This window comes from Enhydra lutris, unplaced genomic scaffold (genome assembly GCF_002288905.1).
Source record: "Enhydra lutris kenyoni isolate GAN:26980312 unplaced genomic scaffold, ASM228890v2 scaffoldscaffold73, whole genome shotgun sequence".
Classification (NCBI taxonomy): domain Eukaryota; kingdom Metazoa; phylum Chordata; class Mammalia; order Carnivora; family Mustelidae; genus Enhydra; species Enhydra lutris.
The window spans coordinates 2,721,189-2,742,571 of NW_019154157.1; the positions used below are offsets into that span (position 1 = coordinate 2,721,189).

The 21,383-nt window shown below is 51.8% G+C and overlaps 2 protein-coding genes across 3 annotated transcripts in view; both read right to left on the reverse strand.

The window, feature by feature from the left end:
• Window positions 1-778: 778 nt before the first annotated feature.
• LOC111160067 (mitochondrial fission process 1) lies at window positions 779-4,166 on the reverse strand. Its single transcript, XM_022522877.1, has 4 exons — window positions 4,002-4,166; window positions 2,965-3,092; window positions 2,346-2,578; window positions 779-1,393 (listed from the first exon to the last, which is right to left on the reverse strand). The coding sequence occupies exons 1-4, from the start codon at window positions 4,066-4,068 to the stop codon at window positions 1,321-1,323; spliced, it is 501 nt and encodes a 166-aa protein (XP_022378585.1). The 5' UTR covers window positions 4,069-4,166; the 3' UTR covers window positions 779-1,320.
• A 2,180-nt stretch (window positions 4,167-6,346) lies between these two features.
• The window catches only part of LOC111160017 (SEC14-like protein 2), a 20,537-nt gene continuing 5,500 nt past the window's right edge, over window positions 6,347-21,383 (reverse strand). The window contains exons 3-12 of one of the 2 annotated variants that reach the window (XM_022522783.1): window positions 19,663-19,706; window positions 19,204-19,263; window positions 18,752-18,940; window positions 17,626-17,721; window positions 17,433-17,493; window positions 16,992-17,075; window positions 13,700-13,806; window positions 13,458-13,597; window positions 13,138-13,307; window positions 6,347-7,734 (exon numbers count right to left, since the gene is read on the reverse strand). In XM_022522783.1, the coding sequence (XP_022378491.1) occupies window positions 7,604-7,734; window positions 13,138-13,307; window positions 13,458-13,597; window positions 13,700-13,806; window positions 16,992-17,075; window positions 17,433-17,493; window positions 17,626-17,721; window positions 18,752-18,940; window positions 19,204-19,263; window positions 19,663-19,706 (1,082 nt within the window). In that variant the 3' untranslated portion in view covers window positions 6,347-7,603. The remainder of the gene's footprint in view (window positions 7,735-13,137; window positions 13,308-13,457; window positions 13,598-13,699; window positions 13,807-16,991; window positions 17,076-17,432; window positions 17,494-17,625; window positions 17,722-18,751; window positions 18,941-19,203; window positions 19,264-19,662; window positions 19,707-21,383) is intronic. The other variant, XM_022522784.1, reaches the window with a different exon arrangement.

Consider the following 21,383-nt stretch of genomic DNA (forward strand, 5'->3'; position numbering starts at 1 on the left):
CGACCCCGGTGGGGAGATAGGGAGGTGCAGGACTGGAGAGGCGCCAAGAAGGGGACTCAGAGCATTTAAGGTAGCCGTGGGAGACAGGGCAGAGGTCAAGGGGGGGCAGGGAAAGGAACCCAGTGGCTGTGGGATGAGAAGAGCAGCAAAGAAAGGCCCACCGTCAGAGACCCCCGGCCTTCAGATGCACCCTGTAGCTAGACATCCCCAGAGCACGAGCCACCACCTGAGCCCTCATCCTGTCGCACCAGCAATCCTGCCCGGTCCCTTGGCCCCTGTAAGTCCCTAGCCAGGTGCAGGGGGTCAGCCCCCAAGTGTGCACCCAGGCTGCCCATCTCTCTACCCCTCCAAGTTGTTAGCAGCCAAAAATGGGCCTGGCCCAGCATCAAGGAGGAATGCCCCCTTCAATGCTCCCAGGGACAGCCTCCTGGGTCACTCCCTTTTCTCCAAGGCTCCTGAGTCTCCTCCTGGGAATCTCAAGTGATACTCATAAGGGGGCTGTTTTCACCTCAGACACCTTCAGGCTCAGGTGGTAACCCTTTCAAAGGTGTCAGTGCTTTAGCAGGCTTGCAAAGAAGTCAATGCCCAAGGGAGGATGGCAGCACCGAAGGTGGGATCCCTGAATCTGCAGGGGAGCATCAGTGGGTGAGGGGTACCTGACATACTATGAGCCACGTGTGACTGGAGAAGTCAGCCTCTACCTCTGAGGGCCCCTGGGCCTGCTCCCCACCACCACACCCCTGCTCATCCACAGGAGAAAAGGATAAGAAAACTCAACTTCTTGAGGATTTATTGGGCCAGGGGCTGTCCTGCCTTCCAGCTAGGCCCGAGCAGGTCCTGTACCAGGGGTGGGCCAGCTAGAGAATCAGTCCTCAGGGTGCCCACGACGGCACCCCCTGCATTTCTCTGCGTGTCTGCTGCTCTTCAGTCCAGCCACATTGCCACGGGGCCGAGCCACCGGGATTCCTGAGTCCCCAGCTTGCTAAGCGATCTTGGCTATCTATATTCCTTGCCCTTTCTGGGCTTCTGTCTGCTTATCCTCCATGGGAGGAGGTTACCTTCCTATCAAAAGACAGGTCTGCTCGCCGTCAGTATCATGGATTCCATGGAAGCAGATGGGGGTCAGGTCTCCCTTTCTGTGAGTCACCGCAGCTGCTGCTCCTTGAGGCCTTTGTCTCTCAGTCTCCATCTGGCTCAAACATGCCCAGATGCCAGGGCCTCAGACCCCAGGGAGCCAGGCATCCAGATTCCCTGGCAGGAGGAAGAAGCTGGACCAGAGCAGGGAGTGGGCCAACCCACAGGCCAGGTACCCAGGTGGGGTCAGGAGGAGCTGGGCTTCTCCACTGAGGGGTAGAGCTTGCGCAGGCTGGAGTCCAGGAGGAAGTCCACTGACCTGTGGTGGACAGGAATGAGCAAGTGAGCCCTGGGAGATAGAGGGGGGAATGGGAGGTAGGAGGTCAGGGCTAGGAAAGGGACTCCTAGACAAAGGACATGAGTGCCATCCAGGTGGCAGACATCACCCTTTTCTTTATTCAGTTGGGGAAACTGAGGCACAGAGAGGGTAAAAGGCTCACTTAGGGCCCTTGGGTCAGCTGTGGTCCCTTGGGAAAGGCCTGCTCCTCCCATTCTACATTGGTCTGGTTGAGTTGGCCTTGTTCTCTGGTTCTAAGAGCAGGCATGTGACCCAAGGGTGGCCAATCAGAAAAGAGAACTTGGCTCAGGGTGGGCACTCAGTCCAGAACAGACCAATGACAACCTTCCTTGGGACTTTTTTGGTCAACTACGAGAAGCTTCCTATGGGGCTTGCTAAGCTGGTGGGGAGGAGGCTAGAAGCTGCTGGAGGCCATCTCTGCTCCCACATGGGGAAAGCGAGTGAAGCCAACATGGGATGGTGGGAAGAAGGGCACAGCAGGATGGGGAGACCAAGACCCCAATGACCCCATTTGGATGCTTCAAACCAGCCATGCCTGAAAGCGGCATTAACTCTGGACTTCTCAGTTTCATGAAACAAATCATTCTTATTTTCCTTAACCTAGTTTCCGTCAGGCTTCTGTCACCAAAATCTCCCCAAACCCATCCCCTCCAATGTGCACCTGATCCTGCCTGCCTCTGATTGTTCTGTAACACTAGGGTTTCTTTCTAGAATTTACTGGTCCTGTGTCCTATACCCTCAAGGCTCCGCCCGTACCTTTACTGCTTAAGTGCCTGCCAGAACACAGGCACAGACCGTCCTTTCTGCCTCTGAAGCCTGTTCTGCCAGCCCTGCCCGTGCTGCTCTTGTCCTGTGCAAAGTGGGAACACCCCACGTCTCTCAGAGGATCCCTGAGGCTGGAAGGGGCACCCACCTGTCAATGGGGTGGATGATGACAGGGATGACCAGAAGCCCCAGTGCAGTGGTGGTCCACTTGCGGACAGACAGAGGCCAGCGGGTGGTGGTGCCTAGGATGTAGAGAGAGGCAGCACACACACGGTTGATAGTGAAGCCTGGGATAGCTACAGAGGCCAGAGCCTGCCACACAAAAGTGTCCACCACAGCCACGGTCACCCTGGTGCTACGGCCCGCTTCAGGGCATGGTACCTGGTAGGGAGAAGAGAGAATTAATTCAGCAGGAGCAAAGGTGGGAAACCCTGTGGACAAGGGGCATAAGGCTGGACCAGGGGAGGTAAGTGGCCAGTGGGGAGTGGGGGTGGGGACAGAACCACACTAGTGTCAGGTTCTGGACTGTACCAATTCAGGGCTGAGCGTGAACTCATCCACAACCAGAACTGGGGTACAGGTTAGAGCACATGCAGGGCTGGGGGCAGGGCACACTACCCTACAAACAGGACTGGGGTATGGATTGCAACAGGCAAGATAGTAAGGATTGAACTGTCCCACCAGGCATTGTAGCAAACACTGGCTGTGGACGGAAGCACAAAGGGAGTGGACTAGGGTGGGGGGTGGAGGGGCAAGCCAACACTCACGGCTCCCGCCTTCTTGCCCTTATCAATGGCATCGGCCAGCACATAGGAGCTGGACACACCATAGCTCAGCCACACCACAGCTGTGGGCACCAGGGAGCGGAATGCCTCTCCCACCTCATTGGCATAGCCTGTTGGGGAGAAGACATTTCACTTCGATGGTGGTGGGGGCGGGGGGGGGGTGTCGCCTGGCTGGCTCAGTCCATTAAGCTTCTGACTCTTGATTTTGGCTTAAGTCACATCCCAGGGTTATGAGATAGAGCCCCACGATTCTCCCTCTCCCTCTCCTTCAGCCCCTTCCCTCTCTCTCTAAAACATCAAAAATAAGAATAATTCCAGTGGTGGGGAGGGGGGACAGGCTGCTCCACAAGGGGACACTAATTCTAAATCCAGCTTGCTAAACGGTAGCTGAGTGACCTTAGATAAGTGATTTTATTTCTCTGAGCTTCTGTTTCCCAGTCTTTAAAAAGGCAACCATGAAATCCACCTCCACTCTAGGGCCACTGTGGGAGAGCTGAGTACAGTCACAATTATCATTCCCTTGCCTTCCCAGTCTGGGTTCTAGAAGCATGTGCCTAATGCAGAGACTAACAGCAGGTCCGCTAATGTGGCACTCACCCTGCGCCACCTTATTCTACCCTTCCAACTACCAGCCCAATGAGAGAGGCACCGTTTATCTCCATATGCCCCAAAGAAAACCGAGCATCAAATAGAGCCAGTATGAGAGTCCAAATACCGACTCCAAAGTCAAGGCCCAGACATACCAGAGAGGGCAGCCCACTCACCCCGTTCCTCCCAGCCGGGCTGGAACGTTCACACCTGGGAGACTGGCCAGCAGAGACCCTGAGCGCAGAGCTGGGCCGACCTGAGCTGTGTGACCTTGGGCAAGTCCCCAGGCCTCTCTGACCCAGTCTCTGGCCCATGCAGAATGAGAACTACGACCCTTCCACCTTCTCCAGGGCACTGACCAGCGCCTGGCGACCCCTGTCTCTCCAGCCACATGGTAGGGGAGTCGCCGTGTCCCTCGCCACCCCACTCACCTAGGTACCGCACCCACGTGTCCCGGAAAAGGTCGCGCTCGGCGCCCCGCGGGAGCGGTTTGGACATGGCGTTCCGCCTCCGCAGGAGCCACTGCGGCCGGTCCTGCTGCCGTTACCACCTCAGCTTCCACTACCGCTCCAGTCCGCCGCGGCGGGACGGGCTGAAGGTCCCGGGCTGAAGGACAGGTCTTGCGGTCCCCGCCAGCAGGGAGCGTCTGCAAATTACCCCGCGCACTGAAGCCCCTCTCCCAGGCTTGGGTTTTACAGATTAACACGCTTCACGTTTTCTCTGGGGTTGAGTGGTTGGCGCAGTCCTTTCCCACGACTGACTGTAGTCTTGGAGCCAAAGAGACTGGGGTTCAAATGAGACATGCTACACTTCCTAGTTGCACTTTATAGCTGTGTAACCTCAGGCAACAACACACTGTACTCTGAGCTTCGTTTTATTAATTTATTAAATGGGGAACGCCGTGTTCAGTCCTGGGACAGTTGCAAAGATTAATGATAAGAAATCATTTATTGGGGCGCCTGGGTGGCTCAGTGGGTTAAAGCCTCTGCCTTCAGCTCGGGTCATGATCCCAGGGTCCTGGGATCGAGCCCCCCGAGTCGGGCTCTCTGCTCGGCAGGGAGCCTGCTTCCCTTCCTCTCTCTCTGCCTACTTGTGATCTCTGTCTGTCAAATAAATAAATAAAATCTTTAAAAAAAATCATTTTTAAGTTTACTACTGGCCAGACCATTGGCTAAAGACTCTAGACAGATTGCCTCCTAAAAGCCACCCACCAACCCGGGACCCCTATTTTACAGACGAGGAAATAAAGGCACACACACACGCAAAGGGTCACTTTTCCAGGTCATACAGCTAAGTGGTGAAGCTGGCATTTGAATCCAGGTCGTGGCTCCAGGTGCTGTGCTCTCAAGTTGAGCTGAGTGAATGAGGCTGGGGGAGTGAACAGTGAGCAGCAGCCTGGTGAGGTGGATATTTGGACTCTCCCTGCCAGGTGCTATGTTCATATACCAAGCTCTGAGGTCTAACTGGATCAGCATAACCCCCAGACCAAGATACTCTGGGGCAGGACCTCGAATGGTTAAATGAATGAATGAATGAACGAACGAACGAAGAGACTGGGGAAGAAAGATATCATGGAAGTGAACAAAACAGAAAGAGTGGTCTTGGGTTGTAGTGATTACTAAGAAACTCTTCCCCAGCTGGACCTCAGTATTCTCACGTGAGCAATGAGTGCCCTTCACTAAAACTGTGAATCCTTTGGATTTTGGAGGTATCAAGCAGCGAAGAAGTAGACAGGGGGTCCTGGGTTCAAATCCCAGTTGTGCCACCTATTAGCCATGTCTGTAAAACCTACTAGTAGCCCATATTTACTGAGCGCTCACTTGTTAAGGTTCTCTTCTAAGCGCTTTGCACGTATTATTTCCTTGAACCTCTGCAACAACCCAGGGCCGTAAGCACAGGGTTGAGGCATGGTACCCAGTAGGCACTTATTAAAGAATTGGCTTTTGATTATTATCAAATAAAGATGAGGGAAATAAGACCATTAGTTCAATATTAATGACTCCATTTTCAGCCCTGGGCGTCTCTGTCATTGTATGGTCGTATAGGGGAGCCGGGTCAGCAGAGACCTCGCAGGAAGCTGGGCTCGGGACCAAAAGCGCTCTCCAGCCCGGGAAACACCGGTAGTGCTGGCGCGGAATTAGGAGACGGTCCCTAGCACCACGTGAGCGTCTTTCGTCCGCTTCCCTCCCACTCTGTGCCCACCGCAGGCGCTGCACTTTCTCCCCAGACCCGCACAAATCCACGCGCTAGAACCTTCGGGCACGTATCCAGAAACCAGGCAGGGCGGGGCCTCCGCCCAGACCATGAAGGCAGCCAGGAGGCCCCATGGTGCCCTTAACAAAGATGGCGGAAGATATTCCATCACGTGGACCCATCGGGAAGCAAGCTGGTCCTTGGGCCTCATGGGAAAGCGTGCTAGAGGGGAGCAGTGAGGGGCTTCTGCGCATGCGCCCCAGCTCTTGGTGACTATGTGGTCCGCTACTGAGGCATGGATCTTGCCTGAGTGAGGGGCTTCTGGGAGGGAGGTGGTGGGCATTGACTTCCACTCCCTGTGCACTGAACGTTGCTTTATTCATTGGTTAATTTTCCTAAGAGAGCTCTGTAAACCGAGGTCAGGATGATGCCTCCTAAGCGGAGTAGCTGATGCCGGCGCAGCCTCAGGCCGCTCCGGTCAGCTCCAGCCCTGCCCCCTTCTCCTCCCTCGGCTTCCCCAGACCATCTCCCCACGCTGGGCCGGGGCGGGGGTGGCTAGCTTTCGGAGGGAAAGGAGTTCCTGCTGGGGCCCGGGGATGGAGGGGGCGCTCTCCATTGTTCGTTTGCGGGGCGGGGCGTTGGGTTCTGTGCTGTGGTTGCCCGCTGGGTCCGTGCCCTCCAATCCGTGGTCGCTGAGGGCCTCCTTGGCCATCCCTGCTTGTCAGTGTGGACGGCGGGGCTGGAGGCCTGGGAGGCTATTTGTGGCTGCCCCCACATGCCGGGCCGGCCTTTGGCCCACTGTCCGGGCAGCCTCCCTGCCAGACACCAGGAACCCAATGCACCCGCCGTATGCCTCCCACAGAGACGGGACTGCCAAAGCTTTGTTGAGGTCAGTCAGGAAGCCGGCTGACCGGCACCGTGGGAGACTCAAGACTAGAAAGGCTCTCACTGAGATCTACTGTCTTGATCCCACTTGTCATTTTTGTGTGGGGTGCTCAAATGGAGAGTTACTTGATGAGAGGCTGACAGCACTGAAAAGAGGGGGGCGGGGTTGGAAGCTTCAGGATTCACTCCCACCCTTAGCCTCCCGGCCCCATCCTGGAACTGGGATTCCTGGAAGTAATTTTCCTGTGCTTTGTTTGCATTGCAGGACAGTGGCTGGGTACAAAATTGCTGTCCTGAGAAGCTCTGAGTCACTGACAATCAGTAATTAAAGAGACAGCCGGTGGGTCCCAAGTTTCAAGGTGGCCTCTCTGTCTGCCCCTGAGTGGGAAGATCTATACTGACTCAGGCCATCCCTGAAAACTTGTGGGAAAAGCCAAAAGGTCCCAGCCTTGGAGACAGAAAGTTTAGAAGAGCCTTTGACCCCCACCATAATTCTAGCAAACTGCTACCTTGCTACTCCTCATAATGATCTAGACTTAACATTTTCAATTTGGGAGCAAGTTCCTCCCCTACAGCTGGCTTCCCTGAAGTGTTAGCAGATCTCTCCCCCCATTTTCTAATTTCTGCCCTGCTGCCACCCACATCTCCCCCCGCCCCCCACTCCTTCCTGTCTCAACTGTCACTGGACAGGTGATGTTGGCACAGCTTATAGGATGGTAGATCCTATCATGGTGCCCAGCCCCTGGGGACCCCTGAGTAATTTGAGAGGAAGGAGACCCTGTCCTGCTTCTCTCCCTCTTCCTAATTCTGAAATGAAAGTTCCCCAAATCCAGCCCAAGATCTTTCTTGTAGCCCAGCTTTTTTGGGCATCTGGGTACTGGGAAAATGACTGCTACAAGGGACAGAAACTGACAGGGAGACACGGAGGGAGCCACGCCTGCTGTGGGAAGAGGCATTACTTCGGGGTGACTGCCCCCAGCTGTTTCATCTTCTCTTCTGAGGCCTTGTCCGGAAGCAGGACCTCCACAGTGAAGCTGACCTTCTTGGCATGAATGAAGCTGTAGGTGTTGTCAAACCGCAGGACATCTGAGGGGAGGCAGAAAACCAGACATTCAGGCAATTCTACAAAGGACAGCGATCTTTGTTGATTGAACGAGACAGTGTGGTACGTAATGAGGATAAAAGTGACATAAGTGGTACGTAATGAGGATAAAGGTGACATAAGCAGTGGTCCCTCACCTTCTGAAACTTAAGTCAAGCTGGGTGGACAAGATATTCACAGAAAGAAAAATAAAAAAACAGAACATGCTGAGTGCCAGATGAGTGAGACAGCCACGTCTGTCACAGTTTGGAAGGAGGGGGCCCTGTTAAAGGCTTTTCGGAAGAGTTAGGACTTGAACTTGAACAGCAGCAATTGTCACGATAGTAGTAATGGCAACAATGGCTACAGAGGTGTCTCAGCCCTGGGTTGGTAATCTATATATACTATTATATTATTGCTCAGAATAACTCAGCATTAGTCCTGCTTTATAGCATAAAAAAAGGAGGGCACTGTTTCACACAGTGAGAAAGTGATGGAGCTGGAATTTCCCTCTGACCGGCATCACTGCCTGTTTTGGGCCCCAGAAAGGCGAGCCCCGTTCAGGTTCTGGTGAAGGTAAAATACCCAGAGTTTTTGAGCCAGGAATTTATCCCACAGAAAGATAAACGGACCAAGATGTGCCCTGCACCCGTTTGTAATCCTAAAAGATTCGGAAACCTCAAAACGGGCATGGAGTTGGCAGAGAAGGCTTTGAAGCCTTGGCCAAAAAACAGACTGCTTTTAATCTAACCCTTTTTGAGAAGTTGTTCCCTTTCAGTCAAACAGCCCTTCAAGAGAACAGAGTGTGAGAATAGAAACACTGGCTCTGCCCTTTCCCTATCCTGGTCTTCTCTCACTTTTCCCAGGGGAGAAAAAAAAATTAAAACAAGCCCCCCCGCCCCCCAAAAGTGTATTTAATCCTGAGATTTAACCTTGCTCCTTTCTTACCCCTAGATAAAATGCATAGTTTAGACATTGGGTAGACATAACACCCACACCTTCATCGTGTAAAGTATTACTCATCAATTTTCTCTGCACCAGAGGCCTTTCAGAGCCAATAGTCCCTCTGGAAAGAGGGACACTTCCTCAGTGCCCTAGATGACAGAGTCCCAGCGACCAGAATCGGTCATGCTGGAGGAGAGGTCTGAGCTCCTTGGATCAAGCACCAGGGTCGAGATGGCTCTGCTTTGCATATTCTGCTCTCAGAAACAAGGAAGGGGCTGTTCAGAGGTCAAGGCCTAAGGGAAGTAGAGTTCATGAATTGCGTGGTTCATTTTGACACTAATATGCTGACAGACCTATAGAGCCTGCCCCGAGAGATCCTCTAGGCTAGGGCTCCTCAACTTTTGTTGGGGAACTGACCCCCTCGAGAATCTGATGAACACACCCAACTTTAGATCCCTTGGAGCCCATCATGGACTCTTGGGGGCAGGGTTTCCCAATGGGAAAGGCACCATTCTGAAGAGTGGCGGCAAATGGCTGTGACCATCTCCTCTCATTTATATATGGAAACAAATATATATTCTAAAGCAGCTTCCTTTTATTTCTCCTGATGGAAGATGATAATGCTTTTTAAATTATGTGTTTAGGTGGGTTATGTTATCCATGAATTTCATTTCAGAATAGTAAGAGGGATATTAAATGCTATATGTTATAAAAGACAGGTGTTTGGTCTTTAAGGGAGTCTACAAACCCCAGATTAAGACTTCCTGCTCTAGAAGTGCCTGGCTGGCTCAGTTGCTAGAATGTACGACTCTCTTTTTTTTTATTTTTACGATTCCATTTATTTGGCAGAGTGAGAGACAGTAAGAACAGGGACAGAAGTAGGGGGAATGGGAGAGGGAGAAGCAGCCTCCCCGACAGGCAAGGAGCCTGACTCAGGGCTCGATCCCAGGACCCTGGGATCATGACCCGAGCTGAAGGCAGACACCTAAGGACTGAGCCACCCAGGCACTTGGAGGTTTTGACTCTTAATCTCAGGGTTGTGAGTTCAAGCTCCATACTGGGCACGGAGCCTACTTAAAATAAGTACATAAATAAAGAAGACCTCCTGCTCTAGCCTACTCTTCTCATTTTAAGGAGAAAGAAAGCAAAAGCTAATTATTTAGAGAGTTGGTGGCACAGCTGGGCTCAAATCCAGGCCTCCTGGAGCCTGTCTGGGCTCTCTTGCCCTCAGCACGGCCTGGAAGTACGATGGAGCCTTCACCCAGTGTTTGAGGCTGCCTGTTCCACCTCATGCACTCCTGGTGGACAAAGTCCAGATCTTTTCTGCTGAATCTTCTTTCCTAATAGAGTATTCTACACTCAGGCCCCCAGGAAACATTACTATAGAGAAAATAAGTGAAATCAATTCAGACTTTGTTTATCCTTCTCCCTACTTTAAGCACACTTGGTCAAGGACCAGACCAGCCTGGGGAGGATTAATGTGCTCTTGCCATTGGAGGCTGGCTCAGAGTTTTAATTTCTCCACTGGGTGATTATGTTCTACTTTGCAGGGAGTCGCCTGGTTCTTCAAGAGCACTGCCTTCCCACAGGTGAGCTTGTAACCTAACACTGGGTTCTCTCTGGGCTCAGGTTTAACCTGAGCCATGGCTCCAGGCAACAGCTGATCCCACCTCATTGTTTTTACACCTGGAAAGGGGACAAGGGTGCTGCAACCTGTCTTTAATCCACCTTGGAATGGATAAGAAGCAGCCAGTCAAGGCCCTGCATGCAGATAAATGTTCCAACTGGGAATGTAACCAAGAAGAGCTAAAATAAATTTGGGGTTTGCAAACCTAAGCCTGATTATGGTGTAAGGTATCCTGGTCCTTTCTCAGGCTGCCTCCTTCAGATACTACAGACAGTCATGGGCAATGCTGGAAAATGGGCTGGGCCCTGCTCCTGGCTGCGTGATCTCAGGTAAATTACTTTCCTGGTCCAGGACTCTACTCTCTTGTCTGTCACATCAGGGACAGACCTGATCATCTCTAGGATAGACTATTGCCTAGAGATCTGGACCAGGACTTTAGGATTCCCTCATGTCTTCCGTCTTCTGGTGTGTACATGAACTGCTTTGTGGGAGAGATAACATTCCTTCTCTATACCTCAGCTTCCCTGTCCATTAAGGGAAAAAAAAAAAAATCAAGCTTAGGGACACCTGGGTGGCTCAGTCAATTAAGCATCTGCCTTCAGCTCAGGTCATGATCCTGGGGTTCTGGGATTGAGTTCCACATCAGGCTCCCTACTCGGCGGGGAGTCTTCTTGTCCCTTCTCCCTCTGCCTCTCCCCCACACCAACCCCTACTTGTGCTCTTACTCCCTCTTTCTCTCAAGTAACTAAATAAAATCTAAAAAAAAAAGAAAAAAAAGAAATCAAGCTTCGGGGCACCTGGATGTTTCGGTTGGGCATGTGCCTTTGGCTCAGGTCATGAGCCCAGTGTCCTGGAATCAAGCATTGGGCTCCTTGCTCCTTGGGGAGCCTGCTTCTCCCCCTCCCTCTGCCTGCTGCTTCCCCTGCTTGTGTACTCTCTCTCTGTCAAATACATAGATAAAATCTTTAGAAAAAAATGGGCAAAGCCTTTAAAAAATTCAAACTTCTTTATAAAATATGTGCCGTGGGTAATAGTAGCTGGGCTAGTGTGCCAGGCCTTGTTCTTGTTGAAGCATACAATAATACGCCTTCTCCTCCAAGGACCTGGCTGCTTGTTCACTAACAAGAATATTCCTCCCCAGGGAGCCATACCACAGAGCATCTGTGAGGAAGGGGTGGTTGAGACGGAAGGTTGCCTGGCAGGTGGGGAAGTACACAGCATCGGAGGTTGGGGTGATGGTATGAGAGACATCTGTGCCCCTAGAAACAGGGCACAGGGCTTCTCTCCCATCTCCAGAACCGTCTCCAGGATGGCCCTTCTCCCCGCACAGGTCTTGCCCTAAGGATAATGATGTCTACAGTGTGTTGAGTGCTTGCTGCACACCAGGCATTATGCTAAGTGCTGCCCATTTAATCATTATGTATCCCCATGAGGTGGAGAATTTGATCCCCATTGTAGCAATCAGGAAACTGAAGCTCGGGGAGACTAAGTCACCTGCCTAAGAACTAATCAGTAGGCAAATCCAAGTCAGCTCGATGAAAAAGCCCTTGCTCTCATTGATTTTCCATGCCTGGCACATTGGCTCTGATAGAAAGGAAACTGGAGATTTGAAGGGCTTTTTGTGTGTGTGTATGTGCTTTTTCTGCTTACAAATATAGTACATGGTCATTGTAAAATAAGCTAGTTGCAGAACTAGTGAAAAGAGTAGAGCCCTCTAGAAGCATCCTACCATCCCAGAGATAATCACCATTACAGCTAGCATACATTCCTCAGAATTCTTTTCAATGTATATACTTAAAAAAAAGAAAACAAAAAAACAAGGTGAGTGTATACCATATGTTATGTTTCATTTTTTTTGACATGTATTAGACCCTTTACATGTCAATTTATTCTCCTGAATGAGTATAATGTATTTCATGTACCCATGTACCATAATTCATTTAACAAGACCTTTTAAAGGTCATTTGGTTTATTGCCAGTTGCCCAGGCTGCTAAGAGCATCCTTGTACCTCTATTTTTGTGTCTTTGTGTGAACATTTCTGTAGGATAAATTTCTGCAAGTAGAATTGCTGAAAGGGAATTTTATTTTTTTTTTTAAAGATTTTATTTACTTGACAGAGATCACAAGTAGGCAGAAAAGCAGGCAGAGAGAGAGGAGGAAGGGAGGAAGCAGGCTTCCCGCTGAGCAGAGAGCCCTATGCGGGGCTCGATCCCAGGACCCCAGGATCATGACCTGAGCTGAAGGCAGAGGCTTTAACCCACTGAGCCACCCAGGCACCCCTGAAAGGGAATTTTAATTGATACTACAAAGTGGAGGGATGTAAAACACTTTCAAATGCCTGTTTGCAAAAAAAAAAAAAGGGGGGGGGCTATTTGCCATTCTTCTTATTCCTCCTGGCTAAACTTCCTGTTCGTGTCCTGTACCCAGTTTTTGATCAAGGTGGAGATAAGCTCAGAGGGGTCGGGACTGGGCTTTTCAGCATTCTGGTCACCTCGGATCCCTGCCCCCACCCAGGTGGTTCTTCCTCTCTGACATCTGCAGAAGGAGCATTCTCCAGAAATGTTTGGTCACAGTCACAGATCCAGTTAAACTTGGAACAGAGAGCAGGTGTTCTGGACCCTTGTTATCACCTAGGACCATGACTCACCTCGACCTGGAAGTGTTAGGTCAGAGATCTACCCTAGGTTCGTTCCCTCATTTGTGTAAGGAGAGTGTTGAGCTCATGGAGCCCCACATCTAGTTCTCAGAGTCTGACAGCCTAAATCCATGGAGCGAGAGGGACCCCAGAGGCTGACAGCTAGGGCAGGGGCTTTAAGCCAAGAGAGGGAGACTTACAGATGCCAGGATTGCTGCAGGTGAGGGTCCCATCCTCAGGCACCAGGTGGGCATTGTACCTCTGATTGGAAAGGACCTCTGTCATCTCGCCTGCCCGCTGCCGCTCCCCCATCTTGGTCTTCAGGAAAATCCCAAAACCGATGTCCGAACCTTCTGACGTGAACTGCCACCTGCCAGGGACATCCGCCCATTCAGACCTGATTGTGTCTCAGTGCGCACTCTCTGTGGGTCCTGCCCCCAAGGCTTCTCCCACCCCAGCCCAACCACTGGCACCCTAGGGCTGAAAGGCACAGGTTGCCTGTCAGGGTCCAGAGTACTACCTGAGGACACAGCCAGGGAAGAGGATCTCATACTCCACTTGGTGGGAGGAGCCACGAGAAATCTGCACACTGTGTTCATACTGCTGTTTCACCTGATCTCGCACATAATACTTCTTGGGGATGTCGCCCCCATAGTTGATCTAGAAGCAGGGCACACAGTGAACTGGAATGTGCATTTGAGCCAGGCTTCCCTGGTGATCCCTAGCCCTTCTGGGTTCTTCAGGGGACTACACAGCCCATACCTTGGACTTGCACTTGGGGTTTCCATCAGGATCAGTCATGGTGCCCCCATACTCCACAGGTAGCTGGTCAGGGCTGATATATTTCAGTAAAACCTCCTTCCAGTTTGCTGGCAGCAGGGGGAAGGAAGGAGGGAAAAAAGGATCACCACTAGGCAGGATTGCTTCACAGCCCTGGCGGTCAACACAAAACGGGCAGGAAAAACCTGTCTGCTCCAGCACAGAAAACACTGACATTAGGAGCCTGTGATGTGCACACAGCTTTGCTGGGGGGTTCAGGAGGCAGCATCACCCAGAGGGCTGCCCTTTCCCTGGACTAAGAATCAGAACCCCTGGAGTCTGTCTCCATTGCCTCTGACCCATTGAGCAACCTTAAGTAATATCACTCTGTGCTGAGCCTGGTTCTACCTGCCCCACGAGGCTGCGGGGCGGGGGGAGTGAAGGGAACTAACTACTTGAGAGGATGCCGTAAACTATTAACTCCCTGCCTGTATGAGAATGTACGCTCACTCCCAGGCACAGGGTACAAATATCTGGTGTGCAATCAGAAGGAACAAAGAAAAGAGGGAAGGGCATCCCACCAGGATGGAACAGCATGTGCAGCAGGCAGAAAGGCCTGAATCAACCTGATCTTTCCTGCTTAGACCGAATTCCAGGAGGGTCCAACCACATGTCTCATCCCCTGCTTTCACCTACACGTAATCGTGCTCAGTCGTGACTTACCGGCTGTACCACTGTCGAGTGGCCCGTTAAATGGGGCTCCCTTGGCTTTACCCCAGCCACAACTTCACTTCTGCTGTTTTTCAGGCTGTCTAGCTGCTGGTGACTCGGCTCTTTTTTTCTTTTTTTTTTAAATAACCAAGCCCTTTCCTGACTAGGAGAGTTTGACTCTAGTGCCACCAATGCTGAGAACCATTTCACCACTCCAAATTCTTAAACCAGTATCAGCCAAGCACAATATTTTGATACTGGAAACCTTTCTGTGCCGACTCTATAGACCATAAATAGGCAGTCATGGAGTACAGACCCAGGGTCCTCGGCTGTGGGGACTGGCTGGAAGCCTCATAGAGGCTGCCCAGGGTCACCCAGCCCTTTGATTTCTAGGGTCCTGAGACCATACTGTTAGAACTGTTGGAAACTGTTGGAAAACAGCTTCTGTGGTCTTGGGGGGCATGTAATCTGTGCTTCCTAAGCTCCCCTGACCAGCCCAGCGTGAATGTTTTCCATCTTCTCTTGAAGATCTGGTATCTTCTGAGCCTGAGGCAGGCTTGGTTGAAAGGGTTTTTAGGTGTGGGCGGGAGAACAGTCTGCTGCCAGGAAACCCAGCCGTCTCCTGCTCATGGTGGGCGGTAGCCGCAGCAAAGCCAAAAATCATTGGAGCCTTTTGCTCAGATTTTGTATGTCTTCCCCCAGCTCAGCTGGAGAGTTGGAGTAAGGCCAGAGGGGCCCTTCCCATCTTACAGAGAGAGTAACTGAGGCAACAGGAAGCAGAACTTGTTGTTGCCAGAGTCAGGACCAGAACCCAGAAGTTCTGAACTTTCCAGAATGCTTCACGCCACTCCCGGGGCTCACTGATATGCATCGGAAAGATCTCCACTTTCCATGTGTCACCTAGCGGTGAACATCCAGAAACCTTTAGAATCCCTATTACCTACCCCCAAGGTCAACTCCATAGGCAGCACCTGGCCTGACACAAGCCAATGCCAGTCTACCTCTCTGGCCTTTCCTTCCTACCAATTCGTCCTAATGCTCTGGCAAAACTCAGCTCCTCTCTGTTCCTGGCTGGCTTGATTCCTATGCATCTTCCTTGCCTTCCTTGCTGGCTTCTCCTTGTGCCTTGATGTCCTCTCAGCTCCCCTGCATATCCAACCTGTGTCAAGTGTGGCCCTGCCAAGCTCATCAATCACTCCTTCTTCTCCCTGGTGGGCTCCTCTTGCCGTGCCTGCCCTTGAACTCAGTCCCCAGGGTTCCCTCTTCCGTGGGCAGTCTTTACTCTCAAGTTCTTAGCTGCTGCCTATAACTGCTAACTCCCAAATTTCCAAACCAGAGTCCTCACCTCAGCTTCAGACTCACGTATCCCCAGTCTCTGTGCATCTCACAGACTCCCCAGACTCAACATCAAGGTTATGTCCGCTGGCTGAACTAAACACACCAGAGTCATTGCAACACTCAGTCACTCACACCAGCCACCAGAAAGTCATTCTGGATTCCTCTTCCTCCCTCCCTATGCCCAGTCGATCTTGGGGTTCTGTTGTTTTACTTCCTAACTGAGTCCCAAATCCCTCCTTTCCTCTTTAGCCCTACCGCCACCACCCGGCTTGGGTTTGCAACAGCTCTTGTGCGGACGATGACCACAGCGTACAAACTGGTACCTGTCCTTCACAGGCATGCCAGTCATATAGGTCTCCATTTAAAGTCTGATCCTAGGGACCCCTGGGTGGCTCAGTTGGTTAAGTCGCTGCCTTCGGCCCAAGTCATGATCCCAGGGTGCTGGGATCGAGTCCCACATTGGGCTTCTTGCTCAGCCGGGTGCCTGCTTCTCTCTCTCTGCCTCTGCCTGCCACTCTGCCTGCTTGTGCTCTCTCTCTTTCTCTCCCTCTCTCTGGCAAATAAATAAATTCTTAAAAAAATTTAAAAAAAGTCTGATCCTGGTCCTTCCCTGCAACGTCCCCATTTCAGAACTCTTCTCTGGTTCCCAACAACCTGTGGAACTGTGTCCCAGCTTCTCAGCACGGTGCCCTGGATTCTCTGTGCCTGGCTCCAGGCAGCCTCTCCAGCTGCACCTCCCCTCTCGCCATGCGCTCTCCAAGACTGCCTGAGCCGCGGTGCACAAGGCCTTCGCTCAGTGCTATTCTTTCTGCCTGGTGGCTTCCTGCCTGGCTTCATCAGACTGCCTCTTTCTCATGCCACAACACTCAGCTGAGGTCAGCATCTGGTCCCGCCTAGGTGTCTGGGTTGGGAGGGCTGAGTGCTCCTGGTCCGTGTTCCCACCCACGCACCCAGGGTGCGACTCCCCTTCCCCACAAGGGCCAGGAGCTCCTCAGGGGACTCTGATACATCTTTGTCACCTAGTCCAGGGCTGACCCAGGGTAAGTGTCCATCAAAGGAAGCCACTCCTAGGTTCCCCTAATTGGAAGCAACCTCTCTGCTCCTATGACCTCCGTGGCCCCCACTTGCTCCTGGATCCTACTGCTACCATCAGCAGAGGAAACCTTCACCCTAACCACCTCTAAAGCTATGCCCAGTTTGGGTCAAGGGCCAACTGGTGGCACTGAGAAGAGTCTGAGCTACTCACCCCCCAGGACCATGATCTTCTTGCGGGTGTCCTCACTCAGGAAGGGTTTGATGAGGTTGTAGGCCACAGGAAACAGCTTGGGGGCTGGAAGAGAGACCAGGTGTTGTGAGACCCGGAGCAAGGCCCACTCTGTCCCTGACAGTGTCCTCCACAGCCCTGTGTCGGGTCAGCCCAGGGTGGGAGGTTTGGCACGGGCACCTCTTTGACTTCTGGCTTCCCTGTCTGGACAGCAGGTCTAGTCTTCCTGTGTCACCACTCTGAGTGGTTCCAAGGAGGCAATAAATCCAAAAAGCTTTGTGAATCATAAATCTGTCTGCCTATGTCAGGGGCCCTCGGATCCCTTTCTCTGGTTCACCCCATTCCACTCTCCCGAATCTGTCCCAGGAACATTTGGGGCCCTTCTTTCCCATTTGACTTCATCACAGGTAGTTCCCAACTTACCTTTAACAACGAAAAGACGCTTCAGCGTTTCAGGGTAATTTTCCTCAAACATGCAGAGGAACTGCGGAAACAAAATCACTCAGTCCAGCACACCCTGCCTCTCCCAGGCCAGACAGGACCTCCTAGCAGAGGGGCCCACTCCCCTCTGCTTTCTCTCCTCCTCCCAACCGCACCCCCCAGCTCTGCCTCTCACCTCCCCATAGGCCTCTACCGCAGGCTTCCAGAGATGCTTGAGGCCAAGCCCCTCGCAGTCATAAATCAGGGTGACGGTCTCCACCTTCTTCCCCATCTGCAGGGGACAGAGAGGAGAAAGTCACAGCAGGTTGCTACCCTGCAGAATCCTACCCCAGTTCAGGGCAGGAAGCTGATTTGCTGATGTGCCCATAGGGTGACCAGATCTGGGCAGGGCCATATCTAGGGTTTTCCAAATTGAGATAAGCAGCCCCAAGGCCAGAATTGTGACCAAGGTTAGTCACTCTTCCTGCCTAGCTGTCCTGTTCTCATCCAGTAAACAACTGGGTGGATCTAGGTTATATCTGAGGTCTCTTCTGTTCTGCAGTCTGACCTGGTGGCCTCCCTCTTCTTCTGTGAATAGCACCTGGTAGGGCTCAGTCCGTGGGGCCTCGTCCAACCTAAGCCCTGAAGGGTGCCCATCAAACACTTCTCTGCATCCGCAGCCTATAGGGTCTCTGGACACGCTAGGCTCTCAGTGCATGTTCGTGAACGACAGTGTTGAAATGTTCCCAAACCTATGACATCATTTTGCTGGATCCTTACGCAAGCTCAAGAGAAAGGCAGGAGAGAAGATCCAGCTCTCTCTTTAGCCTTTTTCTTGGGGAGGGAATCACCTGTCCTCTCTTTTTCGAATACAGAATTAGAGAAGCACAGACTCTCAGTTCATCTGCAACCAGCGGTGCCCGGATACTTGTCCGAGAAGAGGCTGGGCCATGACAGAGATCTTACCAGTGCCTGGATGAATGAGAAATGCGATGACAGTATAGTATGTTATTTAGTTAACTACATATCTCCGATTTAAAGGACAGCCCTTCATTCTGAGACTATGCCATTCCTAAGATTTGGGGGTTAACCAGACAATAGCAGCCAGTACATTTTCTTTTTAAGTCCTTACTTGGAAAAAAAAGTATGAATCTGGCAACATGGGTCTGTCCCTAAAACTTGGAGATTTCACTCGTCCATGAAATCCAAACGTCCGTGTCTCAGCCCAGAACCTGTGCTTAAATCCCCGTGTGATATGCCTGCTTCTGCTGGAACAGCCCCACGGTGGTGAACTCACTCTCCACCACGCTAAGACCACTCACCTTTTTGGTCTGGCACGCACACTCCTGCAGGAGCCGCTCGCAGTCCCGCATCTTAGTCTTGAGCAAGTCCTGTTTGGTGGCTGAGAGGAGCAGCCCCTTGGCATCCAGAGGACCAATGATATCGTACCAGATGGGACAGCCATCCAGGTCATAGCCACACATGCCCCCTGACAGATACTGCTGGACCACCTGGGCAAAGACACAGACCAGGCCCCCAGTCAGCAGGCCCAGGGGCCTGCATCCCGGGGCCTTCCCATGGGTTCATCAGGCTCTCCCTCCACAGCCTTTCCCCCTGGGTGCCAATGGATACCCACTCTGGGAACCATTTGGGCTCACCGGGCATCGTCAAACCTTTCCTCTTGAGGGCCCCAGTCCGACGGCCTTCGGGACACAGACTGTGGGTGCAGCAGACCTAACTAACACAGGTTTGGGGCAAGATCATTCGTCCTCACCTCGGGAGGCTGCCAGCTCGTGATGTTGTCAATGTCCTTTTGCTTTCGGAACTCCACGTGCTACAAACATAGAGGTAGGGCTTTAAAAAAAAAAAAAAAAGGCAGGGGTAGTAGAACCCCTTATAGGCATCTAGCAATAGGTGACACTGTGTCCCAGGTACATCATGAGAAGGCAAGTGGTGGGACTGGAAAAGAAGGCACTGCCTGTTTCGGAGATCTGGGCAGAACAAATTGTAATTCTTAGCTGGGCCAGAAGTATGAAAGCTCTGTTTCAGGGAAGGGAATGTACTTTGTCCCAAAGGGATAAGGCTGCAACAGTGGCCAGCTAATATTCAGATTGGCCATATGAGCCAGAAGCTGTGATCAGGTGGGCAGGGGGGGCAAAGATAGTCCAACCCCAGTGTGATTCTGATGGGTGGGAACCGAGACAACAGTGGGCTATATCTAAATGGAGCTTACCTTCCGGAGCATGGCCTCAGACTTCTGCAGGTCGAAGTTTCTTGCTGTAACAGGGAAATGTGGTCAGGGTTAGACCAGGGGGCTGGGCATCCAAGGACAGGGAGATTTCCCTATTCCTGTGCTGGGGCTGGCTCCTCTCCAACTTCACCCCAGCTGACTTCCAGATGACCCCACATGCAGAAGCTTAAGAGAAGGAACTCCACTAAGGGGTTTCTAGAATACCACAGCCCCCAAAGAGCAGGTCAAGGATCAGGGCAGGTGGATGCAGCCTTGTAACACTGGGGTCCAATGAATTTTACCCTCATGGATACAAGAGGTGAAAGATTTTATCTCCTATCAGGGAAAGTGAACCCTGGCCACCCTTATCATTCAGCCTTCCCCCTTTATACGAAGTTAATCTCCTTCGTTTTCTGAGAACTTGACCTCTAGTTCAAAGATGAACATAGCTGCCCTGTCATCTGGGGTGGACATGGCAGAACATCCCAGGATGATAGAAGGGTTGATGAGCCTCTGGTCAATCTTGCCATATTTTCAAAGGATCCACATATACCCTAACGGGACACAGAGGGCCCTCCTCCCAGGGTTCCTGGAAAGCTTCAAAATTAAAAAGTTCACCTGGGCCAACTCTTCATTTCATGCTCTCACCCCAAGTCATCCTGCTCAAGCTTGAACACAAAGATCTCACTGCCCCCCAAAAGCCACCTGCTTTCAGATAATCCGAGTGGCCACTTGCACTCGCACTCATTGTTACACTGAGCAGAGACCCACAGCCGAAACGCTCTGAAAGTAGGATCCTTTCCTCAGCCATGTGACAAGTTTTCCAATATGGGTGAATTTTGTGCTGCTCCCTGCATGCCCTTGGTTGTCATGTTGCCCCTCCATGGATCCTTCCTCTGACTGTTCCTCGCAGCCAGGTTTCAAGTCCATTCACAGGACTTCCCTTTGGATGTTTCCCAGTCTGCGAGCGCCCTACTTCAAAAGCACACTCCACGGAAATGTGTGCGGCGCGAGGTGTTGCCTACCCTTCTCCGATAAAGCCTGAGAACTTTCTTGGCAACAGTCACACTCTTAACTCAGATGGAGCTTACAGTCAACTGAAACTCCCAAATCCTTTTCAGCTGTGCTGTTGCTAAGCCTCCATCCCATATGTTGTGAGGTGGTTTTCTGGATCCATCCCTCTCAGATTTCATCTTGTGACAGCTCGCTCCAGTTCATCCTTTAAAGAGTTTCTGAGATCCAGACTCTGACCAGTTTTGCCAACTGCCCTATGAACTGTCCCTCCCATCCCTATGTCCTCTGTGGATTGGACAGCCATCGACATCTGCTGACAGCTCTGGGACCTGGGCCAGATAGGCTGCCCTCTGGACTATCACTGGTCCCTTAATCACAGATCTCTGGGAGTGGCCAAGCATATTCCCTGACTCTGCTATCATGAAATCAACTCCATTGTCCTGCACCCAAAGGATGCATCTGGGGATTGACCAATGCCATGCCCATCATAGCTGCTGGACACCCATTTATAGAACTGAATGGCCTTTACTTCTAGGAAGTTTCTTTTTTTTTTTTTTTTAAAGATTTTATTTATTTATTTGACAGAGAGAGATCACAAGTAGATGGAGAGGCAGGCAGAGAGAGAGAGAGAGAGAGGGAAGCAGGCTCCCTGCTGAGCAGAGAGGCCAATGCGGGACTCGATCCCAGGACCCTGAGATCATGACCTGAGC